Below are 25625 nucleotides of genomic sequence, written 5' to 3'. Positions count from 1 at the left end.
CTTTTCCAGCCAATCTTCACTCCAGAAGCTGTGCCCCAAATGTACGAGCAAGGATTTCAACAAATAATGGTATTTCTTAGCACCCCTCTGCCTCTGTCCTCAAGAATAACACTCTCAGCCATCCCTAGCTGAAAATGAATTCAGACTTGTGATGGCTCACCACCCCCTTATGTCTAGCCTCCAAGGTTTGTTTCTCTTTTCCTAACTGGAAATAAGCTTGTTGGGCAACTACAGTAGACACAAAGAGAATGGATACATATTTTAATTTCAACTATAACCAAGAATATGAGGTTACAGTCCTTCCTAAAAACCACATGAAATGCTGAAGAAGCAAAGAATAGGTTACAAAGAAAGCCTGCAGATTTGGGCAGATGCATGAAAAATTGCTTCCAAAACAATGTTTACACACAGCCGAGCAAGAAGAGACATGGAACCCAGGAGAGTCGTTCATTATGCATACTGGTAGGTTTCTTTAAAAGAGAAGTTGTTTGGGACGCCTGGGTGGCTCAGTTGGTTGGATGACTGCTTTCAGCTCAGGTCATGATCCCGGAGTTCCGGGATCGAGTCCCGCATTGGGCTCCCACCTCCACGGGGAGTCTGCTTCTCCCTCTGACCTTCTCCTCGCTCGTGCTCTCTCCCACTGCCTCTTTCTCAAATAAATAAATAAAAAAAAATCTTTAAAAAAAAAAAAAAAAAAAAGAGAAGTTGTTTGCCCATACTGGAACCAGTTCTAGCAGATTTTCACCACAGGTGAGACCAACAGTCCCAAAGGCCAGTTCTCCAGCCATCACTGTGATCCAGGCCCAGGCTGCTCAAGAATTTCAATGGGGCCACCACAAAATGTCGCCAGGCACAAGACTATCAATGCGGTGGTTACAGATGTTTCCAGAGTGCAAGGGCACCTCTGTAAATGTGAACAAGTCAGAGCAGATGATACAAACTTACATTAAGGAGTTTGGAAAATCATGCTCCAAATTACTTTTGTTCACTTAACTCTGAAACTTGAACACATGCAAGCTGTTTAAAGCCTGCTTACTGTCTGGCCACTTTCTAGCCAGGCCAAGGGTTTGTCTCAGTGCTAAAAGCACAAGCTGGAATTCTGATGACAACCTGAATTTTTCACAGTTTCCTTGGTTATTCCAAGCCTATTTTGTTTGGAAGAGGTAATTTCAAGAAAATAAAGTGAAGTTTCCTTCATTCTGTTAAGAAGAATCACTGTAGAAATGACCCTGCCAAATGATGCAAGTGTGGGTTCCTATCATTTATGACCAATGGATTTATGGAGCTCTACCATGTGGCTGGAACAATTCACAAGTTTCACAGAGACTTTCCAAATTAACATAAAAGGGGCGATTTATTCTGTGCCCCAAGTGCCCTATTAATTCTGTCCAAACTTACTAATTGAGTTAGGAACCCTTTAGAAATAAAAGTTATTTGGAAGGCCATAAGCATTCTGGAAGCTACTGAGAAATAAAACTGTAACATTAAAAAAAAAAAAAATTCTGCATATCTCTTCCAAGTATTCCCAATTTCAAGCTTCCTGTAAGTGGAATTAGCAGACCCATAAATACCAGCTTCTGTTTCCCTTTAAGCTACATGGGAGAGTGATCAGGTTTCTGGATTCACACAGGCCCAGGCCCGGTCTGGGTTCTGCTGTTTACTCAGTGGGCAACACTTACTGCGACACAGTGGGAGTGGGAGAGAGATCTCGCCATCACTGATAGAAGCACCATTGCCATATCACCAAAAAAAGTCCAACAAAGGAATTCATAGCCAACATATGGGTAGAAAGCAAAGAGGCTTTGAAGCTAGACAGACTTGGGTTCAACTTAGGCGAGAGCCTCAACAACTCTGAGCCTGTTTTCCTGTGCAAACAAGAATCTAACACCTGCCTCGCAGAGCCATTGAAAAGTTAAGCCACAGTAAGTGCTAGAACCTAGCAATGAGTGGACAAGAAATGGTGATGGAATAATGACAATAAAATAACCAAAATTTGTTGAGTGTTCATCGTGCTACTTGCATGAATTATCTATTATTTTACTCACAAGAAATCTATAAAAAAGGTACTATTATTCTTGGCATCGTGAAGGTGAGAAACCTAAGACTCAGTGAGATGAACTGATTTGTCCAAGGTCACATACTTGAATGCAGCTGGACTGGAACTTAGCATGACCATCTGGATATTACCCATGTGTGGTTTTATACCTATTATTAATTTGAAAGACATAGGACAAAATAAGAAGATTCCAAGCTTTACAGTCCAATGGATCTGACTTTAGTTGCTTACCAGTAGTTCTGTGACTCTGAGCAAGTTGTATAACTCTGTGACCTTCAGATGCCTCATCTGTAAAAACTCCCAGGAGTGTGGTGAAGACCAAAGCACCTAACACAGTTTGACACTCAATGTTCAAGAGACATTACTGCATTCAATAAAAAAGTATAAGAAGAGAAATAACTGGAGACTCAACAATGAATTATTTGCAGTCAGGACACGAGGATTTAATTTCTAAGTGCAAATTTAATTACTGCTCTTTGCAAAACATCGATCTTAACTGCTTACAGCAATGTTAAAATTTGCTGTTCTTTTCCCTTGCGTTGTCTACAAAAACCAAATTTCACTGCCCATCCCCCTGCCTGCCTGGGGCCCACCCTGACAATTGTAAACCACTGCCACTTGCAAAATTTGTTGTTATCGGTTGCACATACACATTTTTACACCTTTTGTGATCCCATTCATCACATGCTTCTGTAATTTACAAGGATTAGGAGCCTTCCTATAATGTGTGGGGTACACTCTTTATTATGTGCTGTGATATTTATGGGAGGAAAATTAGGTCATGATAAAGAGTTCCTGGTCTATAACTGCTAAGTAGCTCTGAGACAATAAATCAATGACAGAGGCCTGGGGATAACAAAGCAAAACAGAAGAGACTGAGCATTTTCCTGAGACACAGATGCATGAGTTCCAAGTATTAAAGGATAAACAAATCTGGCGTTGTTTAATGTGGAGTTTCTGCTTTGGGAGTGGAGGGCTGGAACCACAGAGCAGGGCTCACACACTGCCCTCTCCTTCTCATGACACAGTGCAGCAGGGCTGCTTAGGGCCTGAGAAGCTATAAACCCAGTGACTTTCCATGGAAAAGCTGGGCAAGTCTTATTAGCAGGACTCATTTATAGCAACTGTTAAAAAGCCAAATTCATAGGCTACATTGACAGGGTTTTTAAGGACAAGTGGGAGCCCAATATCCTATTGATATTAGCATTTTGGCAGAGGGATCAACAATTTAGAAAATAGTTTGAGGAGTTTTACTAAAAGTCTTTCAAAAAAAAAAAATAAAGTCCTTCAAAAGAAATCAATTCCATTTAGGAACTGGGGGCATATACAGATAAATGGCATGCATGGTCATCCACTGGATGCTGTGATTTTCCCAATTTCCAGAAAGTTTCTCTTTCCCGTTCTTTTTGCCCATGGAGGAATAGATGAAAACATAACAAAACCCCATCCTTATTTAAGCTATATTAAAGGAGCTTCATAGTTCAAACAATGCTCAGTTTATCTGGAGCTTATTGGGAGGGAAAATACATGTTCAGATTCATAACTCTATAGCATTAAAGAAGAGTAATTTGCACAGCACCTGACACTCAAAAAAAGAAAAAAGGCCTGTGACAGAAAGCACTCCAGCCCTGCATATAATAAGTAAATCTAGCTTACTTTTAAACCTCACATGGGCAGGACCAAAAAGAGCATCCTCGGGAACCAATGGAAGGAAAAGTAACAAAAATTAAAAAATGAAAATCAATGAACACATATTAAAAAAGCCATGACCATAAGATACAAAACTAGCTTCCCAAGCAGGCAGCAGCACCAGAGATTATCTTAATGTAGTAACGCATTGAGGCATTCTTCATCATCATCAAGTTGAAGTATCGAGAACATGAAATAAAACTGCCAAATACTTGTCAGTTGCCAGAAACTGTTCAAATCAATTATATTTCACTAACTGATGGACATTTTGTGCACAAAACCCAACGGTAGTGTAATGGATTTCAATTCCACAAACATTTTCGTAAAAGCAGGTCAAGGTAGCTTGGTGGTTGAAAATCAAGTCAGATCAAGACAACGGCACCAAAAGACACTACCATTTTAATGGGAATGCAAGGCTGCTTAGGACTTGGTGCTTATACTTGGTGTTCAGTGGAGTCTCATCCATGCTTACCAGGCTCTTCTCCTTGATGGGTAGGATTAAAAATCAATATACTTCGAAAGGCCATAAGTCAAAAATTAGACTCTGAGGCTTTTTTTTTTTATATAAAGCCATAAGTTTACAACAGTAGAGTCAACTCTATGATTTTTGTGCTTTATTTAACAATGATTTTGATATCAATAGTCAGAGTACAATTTGGTTCAGCTTCCAGGGATGTCTTACTAAAATGATGATATAATCATTTTACCCCTTTAAACTTGGAAACTTGAATGCTCTCATTTTTCAGGAGTAAATGCAAACCCTTTTCCATAGCTTTCCATGTCCCTGACAATGGGCTAAAGGCAACTGTGTGGTAGCATCTCCCACCATTTGCTAACATATAACCCACGTTCTTTCACAATCATGTCATTTTAATACACATAAGTTAATTAATCCCTGGAAGGCTGTCACTCAAGTCTCAACTCTTTTTCTGACTAGAAATGTCTTTATCTGTCTGAGCAGAATTAAGTGATTTCTCCTCAGTGATGCCATACATTTGACTTGTCTTACTGGATGTCACTAAGCACGCTGTATCATGCTTAGACATATCCTGATAAAATCAGAGAGCCTTGGGAAAAAGGTCCCATCTTACTCCTTTTCAGCCAGTAGTAGATGCTCAGTAAATGCATGGCACAGAGATAAACTAGAACAGATTTCAGTAGCTTGGGTTGTGAAAGCAGTTCAGACCTAGTTCTCTCCTAAGGCTGTTTCTTAAACTCTTTGCACTTCAGGTTCATGATTTGTAAACAAGAGGCAAAAATACTGACCTTATAAAAATTAAATGATATGATGGATACGAAGCTGCTTAGGACAGTATATTGTGGATAAGAAACTACAATAAAGATTAACTACTACTGCCGTTATTACATCTAAACTATGTACCTTACAAAGATCCATTACCATCAACAGAGTAAGTCAATCAATATGTATTACCAAACATGGAAAAAGGAAGATCCCTACCATGGAAAACATGGAAAAAGGAAGATCCCTACCAGCCCCCAAACATAATCCCTATCTTCTGGTTTTTTCCTCTCTGCCTCCACTTACTGTGGGATATTTACCACCTACAACTGTTCCAAACATCACTCTTCTCACCGGGTCTGCCATCGGAGGCAAAGGACAAGAGTTTCTGGCCGTATGCTTTAGCCAGTTCAAACACAGAAACCTTTCTCCTTCTCTCTCTCTTTTTATTAATTTTTCTTTGAAAAGAGATGTTTCATCAGGTAAAAGAAACTGAATTTTCTGGCTAGCAGACATTCCTTATCCCCCTCTTTTAAATGTCAATTTTAACGACAAAGATGTGTTTCCAGTTATAGACATTGATGAGTTAGTTCTCCATACTGAATCTTTCAAAGGGTATTTGAAGACTGACTTGTGAGTATCACCAAATGTCTGATGTCCCCTGGCTGTGTAAAAAATGGCAATGCTGAGAAAAGAGTGCTTTCCGTAAGAAATACTGAGGAACTGCCTATGTTTAGCACAAGCCTCTCATGAGAAAGCAATGTCTTTGGGTGCCTGGGTGGCTCAGTCATTAAGCATCTGCCTTCGGCTCAGGTAATGATCTCAAGGTCCTGGGATTGAGCCCCACATCGGGCTCCCTGCTCAGCGGGAAGCCTGCTTCTCTCCTTCTCCCACTCCCCCAGCTTGGGTTCCCTCTCTCACTGTGCCTCCCTCTGTCATATAAAAAAATAAAATTTAAAAAAAAAGAAAGAAAAAGAAAGTAATGCCTTTTCCAACAGGAACTACAAGCAAACCTACCAGGCATGGGGAGGGAGCCCTTATGGCAGAACACCTGCACAGATGGCAGCTCACAACTGCTCCTGCGCCTCTAGGTGTACATGGTTTCTCTCAGACAGAGGTGCGGTCTCTTTCCCACCCCGGTGGGGAAAAGCAAGCCTGGTGACTTCCTTTGACCAACAGAATGTGCTAAAGCCAATACTCTGGTCTATTCCAGGCTGAAGCCTTAGGAGGCTTTGTAGCTTCTGTGTTTGCCCCCTTGGAAATCTGGCCCAGACTATCAAGTGACGAAGACTCACATGGAGATAGAGAGGCTATAGAAAAGAGGATCAAGGTGTCCCAGCCGAAAGCTAGTACCAAGGTTTCAGACATGCAGACTAAGGCCGTCTTGGAACACCCAGCTGCAGCCAAACCACTCCAGCAGATACCACATGGGAGACACAGGAGCCCTCCCCAAATATCTGACCCACAGAATTGAAAGGAAAAAAAAAATTCCTTGCTGTTTTAAGTCACTAGGCTTGGAGATGATCTGTTATGCAGAAATAAATTTAACTACAACAGGCATTTTATGGTTTTCTCTCTCTGTCTCTGAGTGACTCCAATTGCTAGATGCCTGGGCTGCTATACCCTCTTTCAGTACTATATCTATTACTTCTATCTACTATTACTATAGTTCTATTACTTAATTTTATTCCAAGGGAAAAAGTAAACACCTTCCACGAAATGTTCTTAACAACCTGAGAGACTATTATACCAGTCATTGCAGGGGGACATACCCTTAAGATCTGTATTCAGGCTTGTTTCAAGGAAGAGGGCATATACTATCATGTGCTTCTTGTTGGCAGACAGGACGAAAAGTTGCTGTTGGAAAGCATTTCTTCAAGTGAGGTTTCAGAATTTTGTCCAACTTGTAACACTAAAGTTAGAGAAGAAGTCACTCGTGGACATTTCTGTATGTGTGTTCATATATCTAGAGAATTACAGACAAGCCTAAGGGAATGCCCATTAAATATTAACTAAGATCTTAATAGTGTGAATTTTAAAGAACATGTCTCTGACAATATTCATCTGAGGACATTAGGAGAGCTCTGGATTTCATGACTACAGTTCAGTTCTATTGGGAGAAATTTATCTAAAGCATTGTCTCCAGAAAGGCAAGGGCCACAGGATGGTCATGGGTACTTAGGATTCCTATTAGGTGAACTTCAGAGGCTAAGCCTAAGGTAGGAGCCTAAGGTAGGAACTAATCATTTTATACCAGACCTAAAGCTATATTTAAAAAAGGAGTCTAGTTGCCTTACCCTAAATTGTTTTTACCAGAAAGACAAACCTGATGAATATGAAGAACGTTGTCCCAGAAGAATGTATGTATCTAGGTCTTGCAAACTTCGGCCCATCATGGACCCCAGACTAAAAACCTCTATCAAGGTGGTACACTAGCTCCTTCAGAATTGGGAACAGGCACTCTGGGGCTATCTTCATCCCAGAAATGTTTTCACTCATATTCTTTCATCATTGGCTTCCACAGGAACATAAACCCTAAATGTGATTCATCCACTCTCTGACATAGAATAATGAAAAGGAACATATAATGAAGCACTATAATACTCTTAATACTCTATGTACCTTAACAAATACACAGAAGAGAGTAACATGATTTATAACCCACCAAACCAGATGAGTATTTTCTTGCCTATATACTTACAGGCCTGGCCATGCACTTCATATTTCATTTCTTATTTCTGCATTTTGTGTCCTAGGCAGGATGGCTCCTTGCTTACACAAGTTTCAATATTGTTATTAGAACTTTCTGCTCCTTTTTTCTTCATGCTACTTTTGAATTTGCTTGCTGGCTTTGAAAGCCCAAAGACACCAAAAAGAGCTGCAAGTTCAAAAATCATTGGACACTGCCTGTTATAGGCTTAAATATGGCCCATTTGGGGAGATGGAACATAATTACATGGCTCATTTTTTGCATATCTATCTCAACATTTAATATTTTATTCAAGAAAAGATCAAATTACAAAAAGTATTATTTTGGGAGGGAGGACATGTGACATTCAAAAACAAACTTGAGCTCTATTTTCTGGGCCCTTTGTTAAGAGTGCTAAAAACAATGGTTTAATTATTAAACCTTACTTCATGCCAGATTCTTGGCTAAGTCCTTTACATATTGTACCTTATTTAATCCTCAGAGAAAACCAATTGAAGGAATGTGGCAAACTGGCTAGTTGATCATCAAACTCTCTTCCCCTAGCTCTGAGCACACAGTTAGCTTGCTTCTCCAGCCTTCCTTATAGTTAGATGTCATCATGGGACTGACTTCTGACTGATGGAATATGGAAGAAAATAGGGAAAGCCTCCTCTGTGCTTAGTCCATACAATCTTTCCTAGTCTTACAGACTCCCTCATTTCCCCCCACTAGTTGACTGCAGAGATCTGCAGAGCAGAGGGCGGAGCCACCAGATGGAAGGCACTTGGATTGCTTTATTACCACCTTTGTAATACCCACAGAGAACTCTTTTGTGACCAAGAGACAAACTTCTATCCTCCTGAGTCACTGATATTTGGGGGTTATTTTTTTCCAGCAGTTAGACTGTACTGAAAGTACTTTTATGAGCACAGAGAGCTTAGGTAATCTGCTCATGGTCACATAACTAGAAAGAGGTTACAGATTTGAATCCAGATGGTTTCTCTGTAGAAAACATTTTTAACTGCTGTTCAATTATATTCCTTTTTTACAGGTTCTCATATATCACATAAAGTTTACCTATACTTGATTTAATTATATCTGAGGGAGGCGGTTAGATGGAGGTCCAAATTTTGGAATAGAGAAAAGATAATTTCTTCGAATAAATCATTTGATTTCCTATCTCTTTATTAACCATGTAAAAGGGGGCCATGCCCTAAACAACTTTACAGGATACTTGTTACTTTGGGAAAGTTATATTCAGAGCTTCTTCTTCTTCTTCTTTTTTTTTTTTTTAAGATTTAATTAATTTATTTATTTGAGAGAGAGACAGTGAGAGAGAGCATGAGAGGCGAGAAGGTCAGAGGGAGAAGCAGACTTCCCATGGAGCTGGGAGCCTGATGCGGGACTCGATCCCAGGACTCCGGGACCGGGACCTGAGCTGAAGGCAGTTGCTTAACCAACTGAGCCACCCAGGTGCCTCAGAGCTTCTTTAGTAGTAATTAATGCTCCACAGCAAATTACCTCAAAAACTTAGTGGCTTAAAGCATTTAGCATCTCTCCCAGGTTCTATGAGTCAGGAATTCAGGAGGGGCTGAGCTCACTGGTTTCTTAAGAGTTTGTACACATGTACAGTTGGGGCTGCATCATCCGAAGGACTGGACAGGACTAAATGATTGACATCCAAAGTGGTTCACTCACATAGTGGCCCAATTGGTCTGCTTGTTGGTAGGAAGCCGCACTTTTGCCCCAGAGGGTTGCGTGACTGCCATTACAACGTGGTGGCTTGCCTCCCCCAGAGTGAGCAAGTCCAGAAGTCAAAGCAAATGCCGCAAGTTCTTATTTGATCTCTCTCCATTAGTTTTGCAATTTCCTATTAATCACATTGGGATCAATACTGGGATCCCCTATTCAGAGAGGGGAACACACAGAGCAGCGGATACCAGGAGACAAGGGTCACTTGGAGCCATTCTGGAGGCCAGATACCACAGGAGCCCATTTGTTCAACATATACGTACTGAGTGCTTACTGAGGACCTAGGGACAAAGCAGTGAACAAAACAGACATAAGTCCTGCATATATCCAAGTGTATATATCCAAAGAAAGAAGCATATATCCAAATGGAGGTCAGAAAGGCAACATATTTAATCACTAGGCAAATTATGTGCTATACTAGGAAGCACGAAGTGTTATGGAGAGATAAAACAGTATCAGGGAGAAGGGGAATGCTGGAGTTGGGACTATATGCAATTTTAAATAGAGAGGTTTTAGACTCTTGTTTTTAGGGAAGTTTTTGATCACTGCTTCAATCTTGTTACTGGTTATTGGTCTACTCAGGTTGTCAATTTCTTCCTGTTTCAGTCTTGGTTTATAGGTTTCCAGGAATGCAACCATTTCTTCCAGGTTGCTTAATTTATTGGCATATAGCTGTTAATAAAAATTAGTAATGACTGTTTCCATTTCCTTGTTGTTAGTCATGATCTCTCCCCTTTCATTCATTATTTTATTAATTTGGGTCATTTCTCTTTTCTTATGGATAAGTCTGGCCAGTGGTTTATTGATCTTATTAATTTTTTCAAAGAACCAGCTTCTAGTTTCGTTGATGTATTCTACAGTATTTCTGGTTTCTAATTCACTGATTTCTTTGCTCTAATCTTAATTATTTCCCTTCTTGTGCATGGGTGAGACTTAATTTGTTGTTGATTCTCCAGTTCTTTAAGGTGTAAAGATAGTTTGTGTATTTTGGATTTTTCTATTTTTTTGAGTGAGGCTATGATACTTTATGTGGAAAACCCAAAAGTGAACCATGAGAGACTATGGACTCCGAAAAACAAATTGAGGGTTTTAGAGGGCATTGGGGTGGGGGATGGGTTAGCTCAGTGACAGGTATTAAGGAGGGCACGTATTGCATGGAGCACTGGGTGTTATGCACAAACAATGAATCATGGAACACTACATCAAAAACTGAAGATGTACAGTATGGTGACTAACATAATAAAAAAATAATAATAATAAATAAATAGAGAGGTCTACATAGGCCTCACTTAGAAGACCTAAAAGAGGTGAGGAAGTATGCTCTTAAGTTACATGGAGGAAGACTATTCCAAGTACTGGAAAGAACAACTGCAAAAGCCTTGAGGTGGGCATGCTGCAATGTGTAAGAACAGCAAGCAGTCAAAGCAGCCACAGGAGTGAAGTAAAATAGCAGGCCATAGATGAGATGAGGTAAGTAACAGAGGCAAGAGCAGAGCCTGGGTAGGACCTTCCAGGTTCTTGTAAGGGCTCTGACTTTCACGCCCTGAAACAGGAAGCCACGGAAAGTTCTTAGCAGACAAATGATATAATTTGATTTAGTACTTTAAAAATTCCACTCTGGTGGCTGTTATCAAAATAGACAGGCCAAGGGGTGCTTAGGTGGCTCAGTCGGTTAAGCATCTGCCTTCGGCTCAGGTCAGGATCCCAAGGTCCTGGGATCAAGCCCCACATCAGGCTCCTTGCTCAACCAGGAGCCTGCCTCTCTCTTTGCCTGCTGCTCCCCGTGCTTGTGCTCTCTCTCTCCCTCTCTTTCTGACAAATAAATGAATAAAATCTTTAAAAAAAAATTGGCCAAGGGTAGAAGAAGGAAATAAATTAGGATGCTGTTGTTATATCGAGACAAGAGATGATGATGGCTTATGTTAGAGTATTTTCAGTGCAGACAAGTGATAAAAAGTGGTCTGATTACAGATTCAGTTTGCAGGTTATCTAGCACAGTTAAATCACCATTCTAGGTCGAGTTTTCAATTAGGATAGACAACATTTTAAAATTATTTTTTATTATGTCCCAGCACTGTGGCTGTCAAATGGTGTTTTAGGGAACCCTATAAGTTCTGAGAGACTTCTTAAGGATGTGCCACTAGAAACTAAGGTGGGACAGATGTATAAAAATTCATGGCCCCCACCCAAGTTTTCTAAGGGCAGCTCTGTGTTGACATATTTTATTATGTGAGACGAGGGAGATCATTTTAAGAAGGACAAGAAACTCCAGTGCCCTAAAAGAAAAGACAAACTCCCCCCAAAATACACACAGTATGAAAAATTACACCATTTAGAGAACGGGAGGGTAAACTACAGATAAGGAAAAATATTTGCACTATATGTAATAAAAAGTTTACTCTCCCTAATAGTAAGGGAAAAAACCTCAAATTCATGAGAAGACAACCATGTAAAAAATGACTAAGGGGCATTTTCTAAAGGAAGCTCGTCAGAGTCCCTCCTTCATTGGATTATTACGAGGATATAATTACAACCCATATAAAGCACTTAGCACAGTGCTCAGTACAGAAGAAATGCTCAACCAATGTTGCCCACCATTATCACTACCATAACCACCACTGCTGTCCTTCTCTCCATTTGGTACCTGTTGCCATGACAAGATGATGACCATCACCAACATCGCCAACCATCATGGCGTAGCTTCATGGCGGAAGAGGCATTAGCAGTAGGAACCTGCACCAACCTGAATGCCATTTCCAACTTGGCTTTCCCCCAAGGAAAATTCTTCACTCACAGTAACCAGTGATATATTACCTTTTCATGATTTTCTATTAGGATCTCAATAACAATATTCTGAAACTTGATGTCCATGATGGCTGCTACTGTTTCTTCCTGAGGACGCAGCAGGGTAGGTCCAAACACCACGCCAAGGTTTGCCACTGTCATCAAATTCTGCTTGTGGTTGTTAGCAACACTGGGAGGAAGGAAAAGAAAAGGCACAGATGAGAGAAAGACAGTACAAATAGATAGCTGACTTCCCTGTGCCTTCCCTATCTTCAGACTCCTCATCTGATAGGAGCCAGACTGTGGGACATCTTAAGATGTCTTCAAGTCCAAAGAGAGACTTCTCTACTTGTAATTTTTGTCCTCCAGTTTTCAAAAATCTTCAGTACTCAGCTATTTTGCTCTTTCAGGACATGACACTCCTTTACCCAATTTTGTTTTGCCTACCAACCAACCAACAGCCAACCAACCAACCAAAGCAGCTGCCCTCCAAAATGTGAAAGTTTGCACATCTGAATGCCTGCTCTGCAAATCCAGCTAAGTGCTCATCTCTCTTAGTTATGACTTTTATACTTTGCTGCTGGTTAAACCATTGTGATCTTTAGCATTTTCTCTAATGCAAATATAAAAACTCTTTTTTAAAAAAAGATTTTATTTATTTATTTGACAGAGAGAGATCACAAGTAGGCAGAGAGGCAGGCAGAGAGAGAGGAGGAAGCAGGCTCCCTGCTGAGCAGAGAGCCCGATGCGGGACTCGATCCCAGGACCCTGAGATCATGACCTGAGCCGAAGGCAGTGGCTTAACCCACTGAGCCACCCAGGCGCCCCCAAATATAAAAACTCTTGATGGCTTTAGCACATTTGTAAATACAGGCATGAAACAGACCTAATTTTTAAGATGAAAAGATCTTGGGAAATACAGCACTTTAGGCTCAGAGTATTAAACCCCATTGCATTAAACATGTGGCTTACATTAAGGGAAACATGTGGCATAAACAAATAAAAATGCACTACCATGTACCCATGTGTATGGCTGTGTTTATACTGTCACTTATACTCAAAGTCTGAGGAACACACAGGGTCAGCAGTAGCTATATCTAAGTAATCTGCCAAATACATACACGTATTTTTGGGTAAATACTACTCAAAACATGAGTATGAACTCCAAACCTGACCACTATGACATAGCCATAAAACTCAATTGTTCATTTGTGGGCCCTGTGTTTAAAAATATACAAATAATCTACTGACAACAAATAAGTTAAAAGTTAAGCCCAATTTAGTATTGTTAAGAAAATATTAGGGTCTTCCCTAAATCACCTGTTAGAAAAAGGAAACTATTCATTACTAGAGACTAGAGAGAAATTGGACAGAGATAGCAGTTTGCACAGACATACCTCCCTAGCATTTGGTGCTATTTATAGAGAGTTTTTTTTTTTTTTTTCTCACACAATTCTATGCCTGTACTGTTTCTCTTGAATACTTCTATTTTGTAGGAGGAGAAGACATTCTACTGCCTTAAGTGCTGGTTGTGAAACTGAGACTTCACTGAAATTACTACACCAACCAATTTTATCAACAGATATAGACCTTTCTATAATTTTCTAGGGCTAAAAGTCTAATACCATAAAAACTGTCTCCACTGAAAGGGGCAGGGAGTAGTTAGGTCTGTCAAATTTTAACCGTCGAACCAGCCAGGTACTAAGAAAATTTGTTTTTTCACTGCTAAGCAAGTAGAGCTGCCACTGATGTACTGGCCTATTTCTGGTCCACATAAAAATATTTTGCAAACATTTTTTGAGTCTTGGTGAAATGTCTTGATTTACTTACATAGCTTCCCATCTACCCAGAGCTGTATCATGTTTCTGAAAGCATTATGCAAAGGGCCAAGTTCTTACCCATCAAGGGAGAAAGACTTTGGTTCTGTAACTCAGTCGATCAGCAAGTATGCCTATTTACAGGCTGCTAGTAACATCACTCCTTTCATCATGGACTCCTATGTGCAGGAAGTAAATTCTGTGCCCTTATACTTCCCCCTCCCAAATGAGCAAAGTCATTAGACTTACCTTGCCGGCCACAAAAGTCTCTTGTGTAAATGAGTCAACAAGCTATTTATGTATGAAAGTACTTTTAAATTGGAGACCAATATAAAAACATATGGTTTGGATGATGATCACTTTTTACCATCAACACTACATCTGACTAAACCCACAGCCTCCTAACTAGGATCTCTGACTAGCATCTCTAGGGTCGGTTTTACCCTGACTGCCACCACCAGTTTGCTTATAATGCAACTATGATTAAGTCATTCCTCTGCTGAAAACTACAATGGCCTCAAACCTTACTGGGTTTTTGGGAGACAACACAATGACACAGCGTGTATAAAGTGTTTAGCAATGCTGCTATTGTTTGACTGTTCTGATAATGATTATATACATTTGATGGGCTCCATTGTCTTTAATGTAAAGCCCAGACTCTATTGAAGTAATACACCTTTTCCCAACTCACCCCTAAGCCCTCCCCTGTCACCTCCCAACTCTGGGTCTCTGGACAAATGATTCAATGTCTAAGCTTTGGGCTCATCTTTGAAGGGGAGGGAAGGTGAATAATATGTCTACTTCATGAGGGGGTTGCACAGATTAAATATTAATGTGGGGGAAACACAGTGATTATTATTATAGTAATTTACTATCCATCCTCTTTCCAATTTCCCACCTATCTGCCTTTGTCACTTCACTGCCTAGAGTGTTCTCTTACTCTTCTCAAATGGCCCACTCCTTTCTGAAGTCTCTGTTCAGTCTTTCTCCAATCCTCCAGCTCTCAATGGAGCCAGAAGTATTACCTTTATTACATGTTAGTAATGTCTCTACCACTGCCTTAGGATAGAGACTGCGCTGAATTTAGGTGGTAACACTAGCACTGAGCACAGTGTCTGGCCCAGGAGAGGTCCAACAAATGTTCATGAGGTGTTAAATGGAATGTATTTGGGTAGGCATAAAACAACTGTTCCCAATTCAGCCACTTACTCATAAAACCTTCAATTATTATTGATGATTTTTTGAGGCAAATATATCTCAACTATTCCAACCTCCCTTTTCAAAGTCTGGAGCTGTGTTTCATTTCTTAAGATTTAATTAATGAATAACAATTACTCTAATTTGCAGGCCCCAATGCTCAAAGGCATTGGGAAAAAAGGTACAGTGATTTTAGATAAGCAACTCTGAATATAACAAGGCTTGAGGCCACTACCCAACATAATTCATTTCCTTTTTAACGATCCATTTTATTTTAGAACCTAAAAAACACATTGATCTAAGGCTTATGAAACTTTTTAGGGAGGAAAGTCGTAACTTTTGTAACTAACTACCATTATCTTTTGGCATACTGAAGTAATAAATTGATCTGTCACTTGATTATTACTGCTCACAAGTTCATATGGCTATGTTCATTACTCTAGAATGAATTATTAATGGCTTGAGATCTCTATGTATCCTGAGGAGAGAGGCATAGACTTCAGCCTCTACTGGCACCAGCCATCCATTATAGCTTGACAAATTTGCAGATGTGTGGGAGGCAGGCTGGCAGAGCACTGGAAAGGCTGGTCCAGCAGAGGCCATGGGATTCATTCATTAGTGAGGTCTGTAAAACACTGAGAGCCTGCTTTCTGGGTTGGTAATTGAGCTGCTTGAGTTCTTCCTCACGTAGTCCAGAGTGTCATGTTGAGTCTTGACAAGAAACAAAAATTTCTTGTGCATTGCACATTCCACTGAAGGAGTCTTTGACATGCCTTTCAGTTCCTTAGGTTCACATGAACTTTTCTGTCCATGGGTGCCTTCTGCATAAACTGCCAATTCTACAGGCTTCCTTTACAGCTTGCAGAACACAGTTAAACATGTGATTTCAACCTGGGGGAGACCCAGGTCTTTTTGTGACCACTGAGTTTGTTAAATGAGCTGAAAAGCAGGCCATCTCCTTAAGAGAATGCCTTCAGGGCAGTTGTTGGGGGACTGGCACCCCATGTTCCCAGCAGTTCCCTCATGAAATGTAATTAATGAGAAGAGCACGTTCCAAGGAAAATGGCCATGGCAGAGGGTCCTCTTGCACCTTTGTGAAAAGAAAAATGGGTGAGGACTCTGGATTGTCTGATGACTTTTGAGAGGTGGAAGGAGGTAAATCATTTCCAGATGAGGATGGTAATGGAGAGTGTTATGAGAGGAAGAGAGAGAAGTCAACTCCTTTGGGCCTTGTAATGCAGTGCCCCTGTGCTGTTATAGGGATCACAATCTGTTTTCCTGTTGTTTAAATGAGAGCCATGACTGTGCAAGTGCTAAGCAGTGCTTTTTAACCAGACTGGTCCTGACGTCCGCCAACAAAACATAAGCTTATTTTTACTGCATTTGCAAGGTTCCATCTTGAGGCCTGGAGTGCTGTGTCAAGGAAGGAGTATCAAGGCTAAGTCCTGGACACAATGTGGTGACAGGTTAGTTCTCCTTGCAGTGGACCGTATGGCTGGTATAACAGCACAGTGACACTTGCCTGCTATGCTGTTCTTCATGTTCCAAGGTTACATAATGATCCTAATTTCCACTTGAAGGGTGTTTTAGAGTTTCGAAGGAACCCTGCAACAACGTTTTATGTTTATTTGACCTTCGTGGTATCTCAAAAACACAAAGCTTTCTGACAATGTCCCATGGTAGGGAACACATTTCCCTATGTAATATTTCACTTAGGACATGCATACATAAACAGAAAGACACACACACAAACCAGAAACAAAAGTTTCAGGAATAATAAGGGTGATGAATGTTGGTATTTTTGATTCTATTCAAACCTCAATCAGTTTCATGCCCCACTAGTGTGTCACGACTTAAAATTTGAAAAATGCTACTCTACCGGTATCGAGTACAAATATTATGTCCAATTTACAAATATGGAAAAAAATGGCTAAAGGAGACAGTAAGGCACATTAAGCATAGTTGTTGGAGTCAGACAGATATTCCCAGCTGGAAGACAGCAGACAAGTCACTTGTCATTTCCAAACTTGTGTTTTCACCTGTAAAACAGGAGCAGTAATACCTACCTCATCAAGCATTAAGGCTGATTAAGTAAGATGAGGTGAATAAATCTCTTGGCCTGAAATAATGGCTTAATAAAAGAGCTGCTGATGTTCATGGTGGCAGTCAAGGCAGTGGTGATGATAATGGGAGAAGTAGCAGCAACTGCCAATTTAAAGTCATAGTGTTTGGTGCTGTCACTTGGTATCCTGTGCAGGAACCTTGAAGGACTTGCTTCTATCTAGGGCAAAGAGCCCTCACTCCTCCACCTATATTTTCAGGACTTCCGTTACCCCGTCTCTTTGTATTTCTTCTCTTATTATCCTTTTGTTTTTCTTTCTTCCTTTTTAAAAATAACAAAATACACCAAAACTTTAGAAAAGTTCAGAAGATAGTATTACTTATTTTCCATCACTTCCCTCCAAGAATCTCTCGCATGAGAGACTGGGAGCCTTACAACCAACAGCAAACCCACCACCTGGCCTTTAGGAGCACAGCTTTGTCCCTGGCCTGCTTTGCAAGTTCTCCCCATCCAAAGCTCACCTCCCTGGCAAAGCCTGGCTCCAGACATTCCTCTGCCTGGAGGCCACACAGAGTTCGGTCCTCTAAATGATTATGTTCACAGTCATTCTATGGGATATTTCTACACCAACTGTTACCTCCTCTCACGAACATCTCTGGACTGGGGGCTGGATCATGATCTGAAGGACATCCATTGGAGCACACAGGCAGGAAGGACTAGGCAGGCCCCGGGGTTACCTATTCCGAAAATGGTTGGGCGGGCGGGCACTGAAGCTATCATCAGTATCACTCTTCTCTCTACTAACATCCACAGGCAGAGAAGCTCTAAGCTCTAGGGCTGAGAAGGGTGAGCTGGAGATGAAGCTTTGGAACTATACTTTTTTTGTGGCCAACAAGTCAGATTTAATTTTCAGGACAGGTAATGTGGTTTCTTTCAACAACTTCAAATTCATCCTTAGTCTATAATGAGGAGTGGTAAGGGGAATCCCTGCTCCCAGTGGCTACAAGTTCCCTAGTAAGTCAGCCATTCTGTGTGTGTGTGTGTGTGTGTGTGTGTGCGTGTATGTGTGTGGCCTCGATACCACCAGGACTTGGTAAGACTGAACCAGTCTAAATGGTGCTAGGGAGGCCTGTGCCAAGGAAACCCATCAGAGCCATAAATATAGATTTGCTGGGTTGTCCCAATGCCTGGCTCCAGAAATAGAGTTTAAAATAAATTGTTCTGTGTACTGACTGGGGTCGTGCTCACCCGTCCTTCTGGGAATAGTCACCCAGTGAGAAGCCATACTTAATGCTTTGAGCAATTCAGTTAGTGCTTATGGTGGATATAATCTTTAAGAGAACCCTTTGAGGTGGGTAGGTAAGGCTACTGCTGCCGTTTTACAGATGATGAAATGAAGGTGCTGGGAAGTTAGGTAATTTGCCTGAGGCTACAAGGCCCACAAAGGGCAGAGCCAGGAGAGGAAGCCCATACTCTTCACCATGGCACTTTGTAATTCCCAAACCACTTAGGGTCAGTTCAGCCTAGGCTAAAAGAGGCAAGCTTTTCCTTAGAAAACTCAACCAAAAATGAATACACAGAGAAGTTAACATATTTGAGCCTGTGGTAAGTAAAGTAGTGAATGTAACAAAACAACAAAAAAATGCTGTTCCTACATTTATCACTCAAATTACAAAATTAGAAGAAGGGGAAAAAAAACCCCCAAAACGTAGGAGATAAAGTGTTTATGCCTTTGAGAATGATACTGGACTAACCACTGTTTCTTCTCCTTTCCTGCAGTGAAAATGGCTGCATGCCTGATACAATCATGGAAATGGGGAAAGACCCCTCAAATCTGAGGGCATTCCATTTGTGGCTGACTGGCACAGACAGCTTCTTCCTAATGATGAAAGAGTATCAGCACTGTAAGACTGAGAGAGAAGAGCAAATTGAAAACAACAACAACAACAAAAACCAAAAAACAAAACAATAAACAGTAGTGGCTGGAAGGATAGTTTCCCAACCACACCTTCTCCACCCAACACCAAAGATAATTATGGTCATATGTCCATCCATCCAGACTGCACTGCTTTTATCCAAGGTCTCAAAGCTTTGTGAATAACTTCCAGTGTCTTCTCTGCTTTTAGTGAAATGTATAAAGTGTATTTCAGATGAGTGAACCTCACTGCTAAGTTGTTAAGTATTGCCCAGTTCCATATATGTCAACTCCATTACCTGCTTACAAGAAGCACACTTGGTGCTAAGAACTCTTCACACAAAAGGAAAAGAGTGTGCGACCAGCTCTATTTCCACTCTGGTTTCCTCCAATGCAACACTACTACCTATTTAAAACCCACCAAAGAATTCTGACTATTTTCAATTTCAAGATGGAAACCCTGGCATGACCTAAAAGATTCTGGAATGGCCCACCTAACCTTTCCAGGCCCTTTGCCACCATGTCTCCTTTGCTCATCAATCTGTGGGCTAAAAATCTCTTTAGGATTGGGAGCCTTCCTTTATCATGCTGATCTCTTCACCAGGGAAGCTCTGCAGCCCCTCTTGATCTGGCTCTTTACTACTTACCACTCTTGCTTCCTCAGGGAAGTCATTCTAGACACTCTGTACTAGGCCAGGTTATCTTATTACAATGCTAATTCCTCAATTCTCCTTCTTGGCACTTACTGAATTAGGTCATCATTCATGGAATTGTCATTGTCTGTCTTCCCCACTGATTCCAAGAGAAAAGAGATGGCAGTAACCTCCCTCAATGCCACACCCCCAGGGCCTAGATAGGGTTTGTCCGTATCAGATATGGGTGGGGGGGGGACATGAACACACTTTGGGAGGCCACCTTTATCTAAGGGTATCAAGGCTCAGCTGCACTAAATGTCTGGTGTAGACGTCCTTGTAACCTATTGGGGTCTTAGAGTTTGCCAAGCTGGGGATAGCTGTTGGAATAGCCAGAGCAGCTCACCTTGACAGTGAAGGCATATAACAAACCACACAGTTCTTGCCCACACTGCTAATCTGGAAGGTATGAAGACCTTAAAATATTCATAGGGTAAGATTATCATTATTACATGCATTACATGCATTATATAATATATTGTAAGCTCATGATATTACACCAATCTCCTTTTAATATACTTACAAAACCTTCTGGAATAGTGTCTCCTGTGTCTTTTTCTTTTGTCATCCCTTCCTGAAAACCTCCCGTACTTCTTGCCTATCTCCAAATATGAAAATGGTCATCAATAATAGCAGCAACTCAGCACTTACTCTAAGTCAGGAATGAAGCACTCATTCGATTATCTCATTTAATCTTTACAATAACTCTACAAGGTAACTTCTACTACTGTCCCACATGAAGTAGTTAATGCTAAAAACTCAGCAATTTGTCCAGGGTCATGTATCAAATAAGTGGTAGAGATGGAATCCGAAGCCAGGGAGTCTACCAGGGTGTTTAATTCCAGAGCTACTGCTCTTACATACTGTGGGACAATGCTGTGTGTGTGTGTATGTGTGTGTGTGTGTGGTGTGGTGGTGGTGGTGGTGGGGTGTGTGTGTGTATGTATGTGTGTGTGTTTGTGTCCTGTGTGTACAGGTTGCCATTTTGTCCTATGTGCCTCTCTTCTTTTCTACAAAGCCTAACCTTAAAGAGATCATGAGTAAAAGAAGAACCTGATTATTTTTAAAAGGATGTTTGGAAAGCAAACAAGTGTATCAGGTTCATCACTGCCCATCAACATTATAAAAACTAAACTTTTCTATTGGTAGAAAACTGATCTGGGTCATGGGAATTATTGGCCCCTTTCAGAATAGGCTGGGTTTTGTTAAGAATGAGAATTTTACTTTTGCTAAGCTGCCTCATCTTCTGAAACTAGTCACAGTCATTTAAAGACTAACAACAGGCCAATCTGAGCTCATTTGTCCTGTCCTATTCAACTAGCCACTTGCTGGTTGAATAGTCTCACACACAAAGAAGGCACATGCCTTCCATCCAGGTGTTAACTGGTGAGCTTTCCCCTCTCTGGTCATGGTCAGTTCAGGTTCTAGCTTGTAGCTATATTCTAGGACCCAGTTCACATGCCTGGATGGGGAGGAACTGTACTCATGTTAAAAAAAAAAAAAATCTACAGGGAGGCTGGCCCACAGAACACTTCTTCCTGGAAAATTACTTAACTATTTCAAATTGTACAACAATTTGAAACATTCTCAAGTCCAATGGAATTACCATTTTCAAAGCATTTTAGAGTTTCTAAGGTCATTTCACATTCATTACCAATGATTTATTTATTTTGAAGCTTACATTCTCCAATCAAGTTAGAGATGCCAGAACATAGAAGAGGAGGTTTAAAAGTTGCCTCTGTGCAAGCCAACCTGATGGTACCAAGTGCGGCAACTCTATCAGTTCCTGTTGGTAGCAACACCTTCCTTCAGTGGGTTAGCCTTATCAGTTTTAGGGAAGCACTGTCCAAAAAGTCAGATCATAGAGAAGTTGCCTGAGGACTTTCTATCCGAGGGAAGAGGTACAAGGTGATCCAGAACAGAGGCCAATAGTGTACAATGTATTTTTCAATGATCAAATATTTTCGATTGTCCACTATGTGCCAGGGACTGCTTTAGGTGCTAGAGATAGAACAGTGAACAAAACAGACACTTCCCCAAATTTCCCCCTGTAAGAAGCTTGCATTATTTTGGGGTAGGACAGACAATAAAAAAATAAAATATATGGTGGGAAGGGACAATTGAGGGACTATTAACAATGTGAGACAGGGTGGTCAGGGAAGGTATCACTGTGAAAAAGACATACACAAACAACCTGGAGGAGGGAAGAAAGCATGCCACACAAATTTCGCAGATCTCTGGGAAGAAAGGTACCAAGAGCAAACAAAAGATGCAGATACCTCAGGGAGGAACATGTGTGGCATGCTGGCACAACCAGAGGAAAGCCAGTGAGTGTGCTTGACACATAGTGAGCATGGGGGAAAGTATTAGGAGAAGTCAGACAGGCAATGGACTTGGGCCTGGCAAATCCTATAAAACTTTAAGAGCTTTGTTCTTGACTCAATGAGATGAAAAGCAATGAGAAAATTCTGATCAGAGGGATAACAATACCTGTCACCCCTCCTTGTAGACTCAGAAAGGTCTCAGTTACTAAGACTTACAGGCTCAAACTCCATAGAATATGAGACAGAAGAACTTCACAAACCAGCATAAAACACATTCAGAGAATTTAAGACCTGTAAAGACTAAAATACAGCACTTTTATGATTTAGCTGAGTAACTAAAATCTATCAGGCACTGTGCCTTTGACCTATGTCTGTGTTAACATGGTTAAGTCTGTGAGGTTGATCCACGTTTTTCCCTCAGTCATTACGCTGACCTCTACTAGGAAGCTGGCAGAAGAACAGAATGTTGAGACAAACATGAAATGAAGGCCTAGAGTAACAGCCTCTAGGTGCTAGTTCACCTATTACTCAACTAGCAGTCACCCACAAATAGCACCAATATTAAACATGTCCTTATAAAGCCCTCTGAATTCAGCCATCTTTACTACCTTCAATTCATTAAAATAAATAGTAGTCTTCTTTTTTTAAAATTTTTTTAAAATTTATTTTTATTTATTTTCAGCATAACAGTATTCATTATTTTTTCACCACACCCAGTGCTTCATGCAATCTGTGTCCTCTATAATACCCACCACCTGGTACCCCAACCTCCCACCCTCCAATAGTAGTCTTCTGAAGCCAGATCCTTTTACAGATCAAGAGACAGGGACAAAAGGGGCTAAGTCAAAGGTTAAGCAAATGGCCCTTCATCATGTGGCTTAGCTCCAACCATAACAGTGGCTGTGACACTAAGCAGTCAGATCTCCTCATGTCCTATGATATGCAAAGCCTCGTTTTTTATGGGAAGGACCACATTCCTTCCTGTAGGGCAAACCAAGATTCCAAATCCACAGATGGGATTATGACAGAGCTGCAGAGTAAGAGACTGACAGATTGACAGAAAAAAAAATATGCAGGCACATGACATACATACATGCTGGGTCATCTATCTCCTTTCACAGAGACATTTTAAATCAGAAAAACAACTCATCAGGCATATTTTTGAAAATGAGGGTACTTTCACCCCAAAAAAGGAAACAGACAGAAAATTGCATTCCTTACTGTGAGTGTGAAACAAATCGAGAGGCCAAGGTTGAAAGAGCTGGCTTCATTTTAAGGGCCCATGTACCAAAACGACTAAAATTTATAAGCTTACATGAGCTATAACCAAACTTATGAATTCCATGTGTATATTCAACTAAGAGGAAAAAAATAATTATTTCAGTGTGTCCTAAAGAGTTCATGGCTCTTCATGTATAAGAACCAAGACCCCATGGGAATGTTCTGGAGATCAGACAGGATTCACAATGATAGAAGTCCCAGATCTCTAACATCCATGAAGTGTTATTTCACCAGAACATCAACATTCTCTATGTTCATGTGTCCAACGCTAAAGAATAGAATTCCAAAAGACAACATGCTTTTCATAGCCCATAAAAGACCGAAAAAAATCTGAGTGGGTTACCCCTTCATATGTCTCCCCACTTTTGAACTCTGGAGCCAACCTCTCCTATTTCCTTGCTGCACTACACCGTTATCTTCTTAAATTTCCATGTTAGCTCAAGCCTAAATGGAACAGTAGCTAATCTTATTTATTTACATGTATAAAATAATTATGTTTATATGTAGCGGTATATTGTTGAGTAAGAATGAACACAAACCCTTCTGTTGTAATACTGCCTTAATCACAAAAATAGATTCATCAGGGAATTGTGCCAATAGAGTTCTTAACTTCAATGCATGCCTGGCAAAATCTGATTTCTCTTCCTCATAGGCAGCACAAAACTAGAAACTCCTTGAATTCTGCTTCTTTGGAAGCAAATTATAGAACAAAGTGCAGTGTCAAGCAGGAACTAGGGATCCAATGTGAGAAACCCAACCTGTCGTTAGGCAGAGAACAGCAGGGAGTATCTGGTAACAGAGATGCCAAATGATTTAAACAGTGGAGTGGAGATCTGCGTTCCTGATCCCAACATTCAGGCTCTGGGAGAGTGTCACTCGCAAAGCCCAAACCCAACATCCTTCAGTGGGGAAATCAAAGTGTTTAATGACAAAGTTCTGGAATGCTTTCACTTGTGAAGGCCTCAAAGCTTGACACCTTATCTGCTGTCACCTTGCTTTGCTAGGCTCATTGGGAAAGGTGGGTGAAGAATGCCAAGTTGATGGCAGTGCAGATAGGGATGAGAAAAGCAGTGCAGGCTTAAGAAGCACTTCAGGGACACCAGGGTGTACAATTCCCAGTAGAAAAGCCAGCAACGGCTGACTTTAGCGAACCAATCTGGATCATTTATAAATCCTCAGAGATGAAAGAACTTAATGTGAACATCAGATCCTCAAGTAACTCCAAACTCCTCACTATAGCCCACATGACTATTATGCTGCCTATCTCTCCAACCTGCTGTCATGCCTTTCTGTCCTCATTTATAGCTCCCAACTACCCGGGCCTTCTGCGTATTCCTAAATGAACCACATCTGCTCCATCCCCTCCTCCTTATGGACTGAACACCTATGACATGCCGTGACTACTAGGCACTGGGATATAGCAGTGAACTGGACTGAAAAGATTCTTCCTTCAATATACTGGCACTGCATTCCAATTAGGAAGACAGAAAATACATAAGAACACAATAAGAATGTGAGGCTGAGAAAGTGGTAAGAAGAAATAAACAGGGGTGTGTGATCAAAACTGGTGAGAAGGACCAACTGAGGTGAGCTAGGGAATGCCTCTCCCTAAGGGGAGACATGTGAGCTGAGCTCTTCCATTAAAGAGTTCAGTCTAGAAGTCTGTGAATTAGGAGAAGACCACAAATCATACACACAAACAAATGCAATTAAGAAGTCCTATCTTCAAACCCAGGCATCAGTGATCACTAGAGACCTCTTTAGAAGTTATATTCTAGAATTCACTTCCTTTCCATGGGCATTCTGAAGTCTGTGTCAAGAGCTGTTTAGCACAGCTGAAAGCACCAGAATCTTTGCCACCCCTATGTTGTCCCACATGACACTAAGAATGCCTTGTGGCTTCTGGCTACCCCCCATACCACCCCCCGTAACCCCCCCAACTCCGCAGCAATTCATCTCTATTGCCCCATTCCAGTTACGAAGCGGCTCCTCCTAAAAACAAGTGGCTAATAGATTTACTGTTCAGTTTTGCAAAGGGAAGGTCACCTTCCTAAAATTCACATAGCAAAAGATAACTGTTGAATTGTGCCTCTCTTTGGTTGGGTTATGTAAAAAGCTATGTAATCA

General features: G+C 40.9%; 1 protein-coding gene across 6 annotated transcripts in view; it reads right to left on the bottom strand.

Moving 5' to 3' along the window:
* ARHGAP26 (Rho GTPase activating protein 26) overlaps positions 1–25625 on the bottom strand; it is a 448623-nt gene that overhangs the window by 92565 nt on the left and 330433 nt on the right. For all 6 annotated transcript variants that reach the window (XM_059174922.1, XM_059174924.1, XM_059174925.1 and 3 more), the window contains exon 18: positions 12241–12400. In XM_059174922.1, coding sequence (XP_059030905.1) covers positions 12241–12400 — 160 coding nt within the window. The remainder of the gene's footprint in view (positions 1–12240; positions 12401–25625) is intronic.

This window comes from Mustela lutreola, chromosome 5 (genome assembly GCF_030435805.1).
Source record: "Mustela lutreola isolate mMusLut2 chromosome 5, mMusLut2.pri, whole genome shotgun sequence".
In the NCBI taxonomy this organism is placed as follows: Eukaryota; Metazoa; Chordata; class Mammalia; order Carnivora; family Mustelidae; genus Mustela; species Mustela lutreola.
Note: the sequence above shows the minus strand (reverse complement) of the source record. Positions and strands in the feature narration are given on the sequence as shown.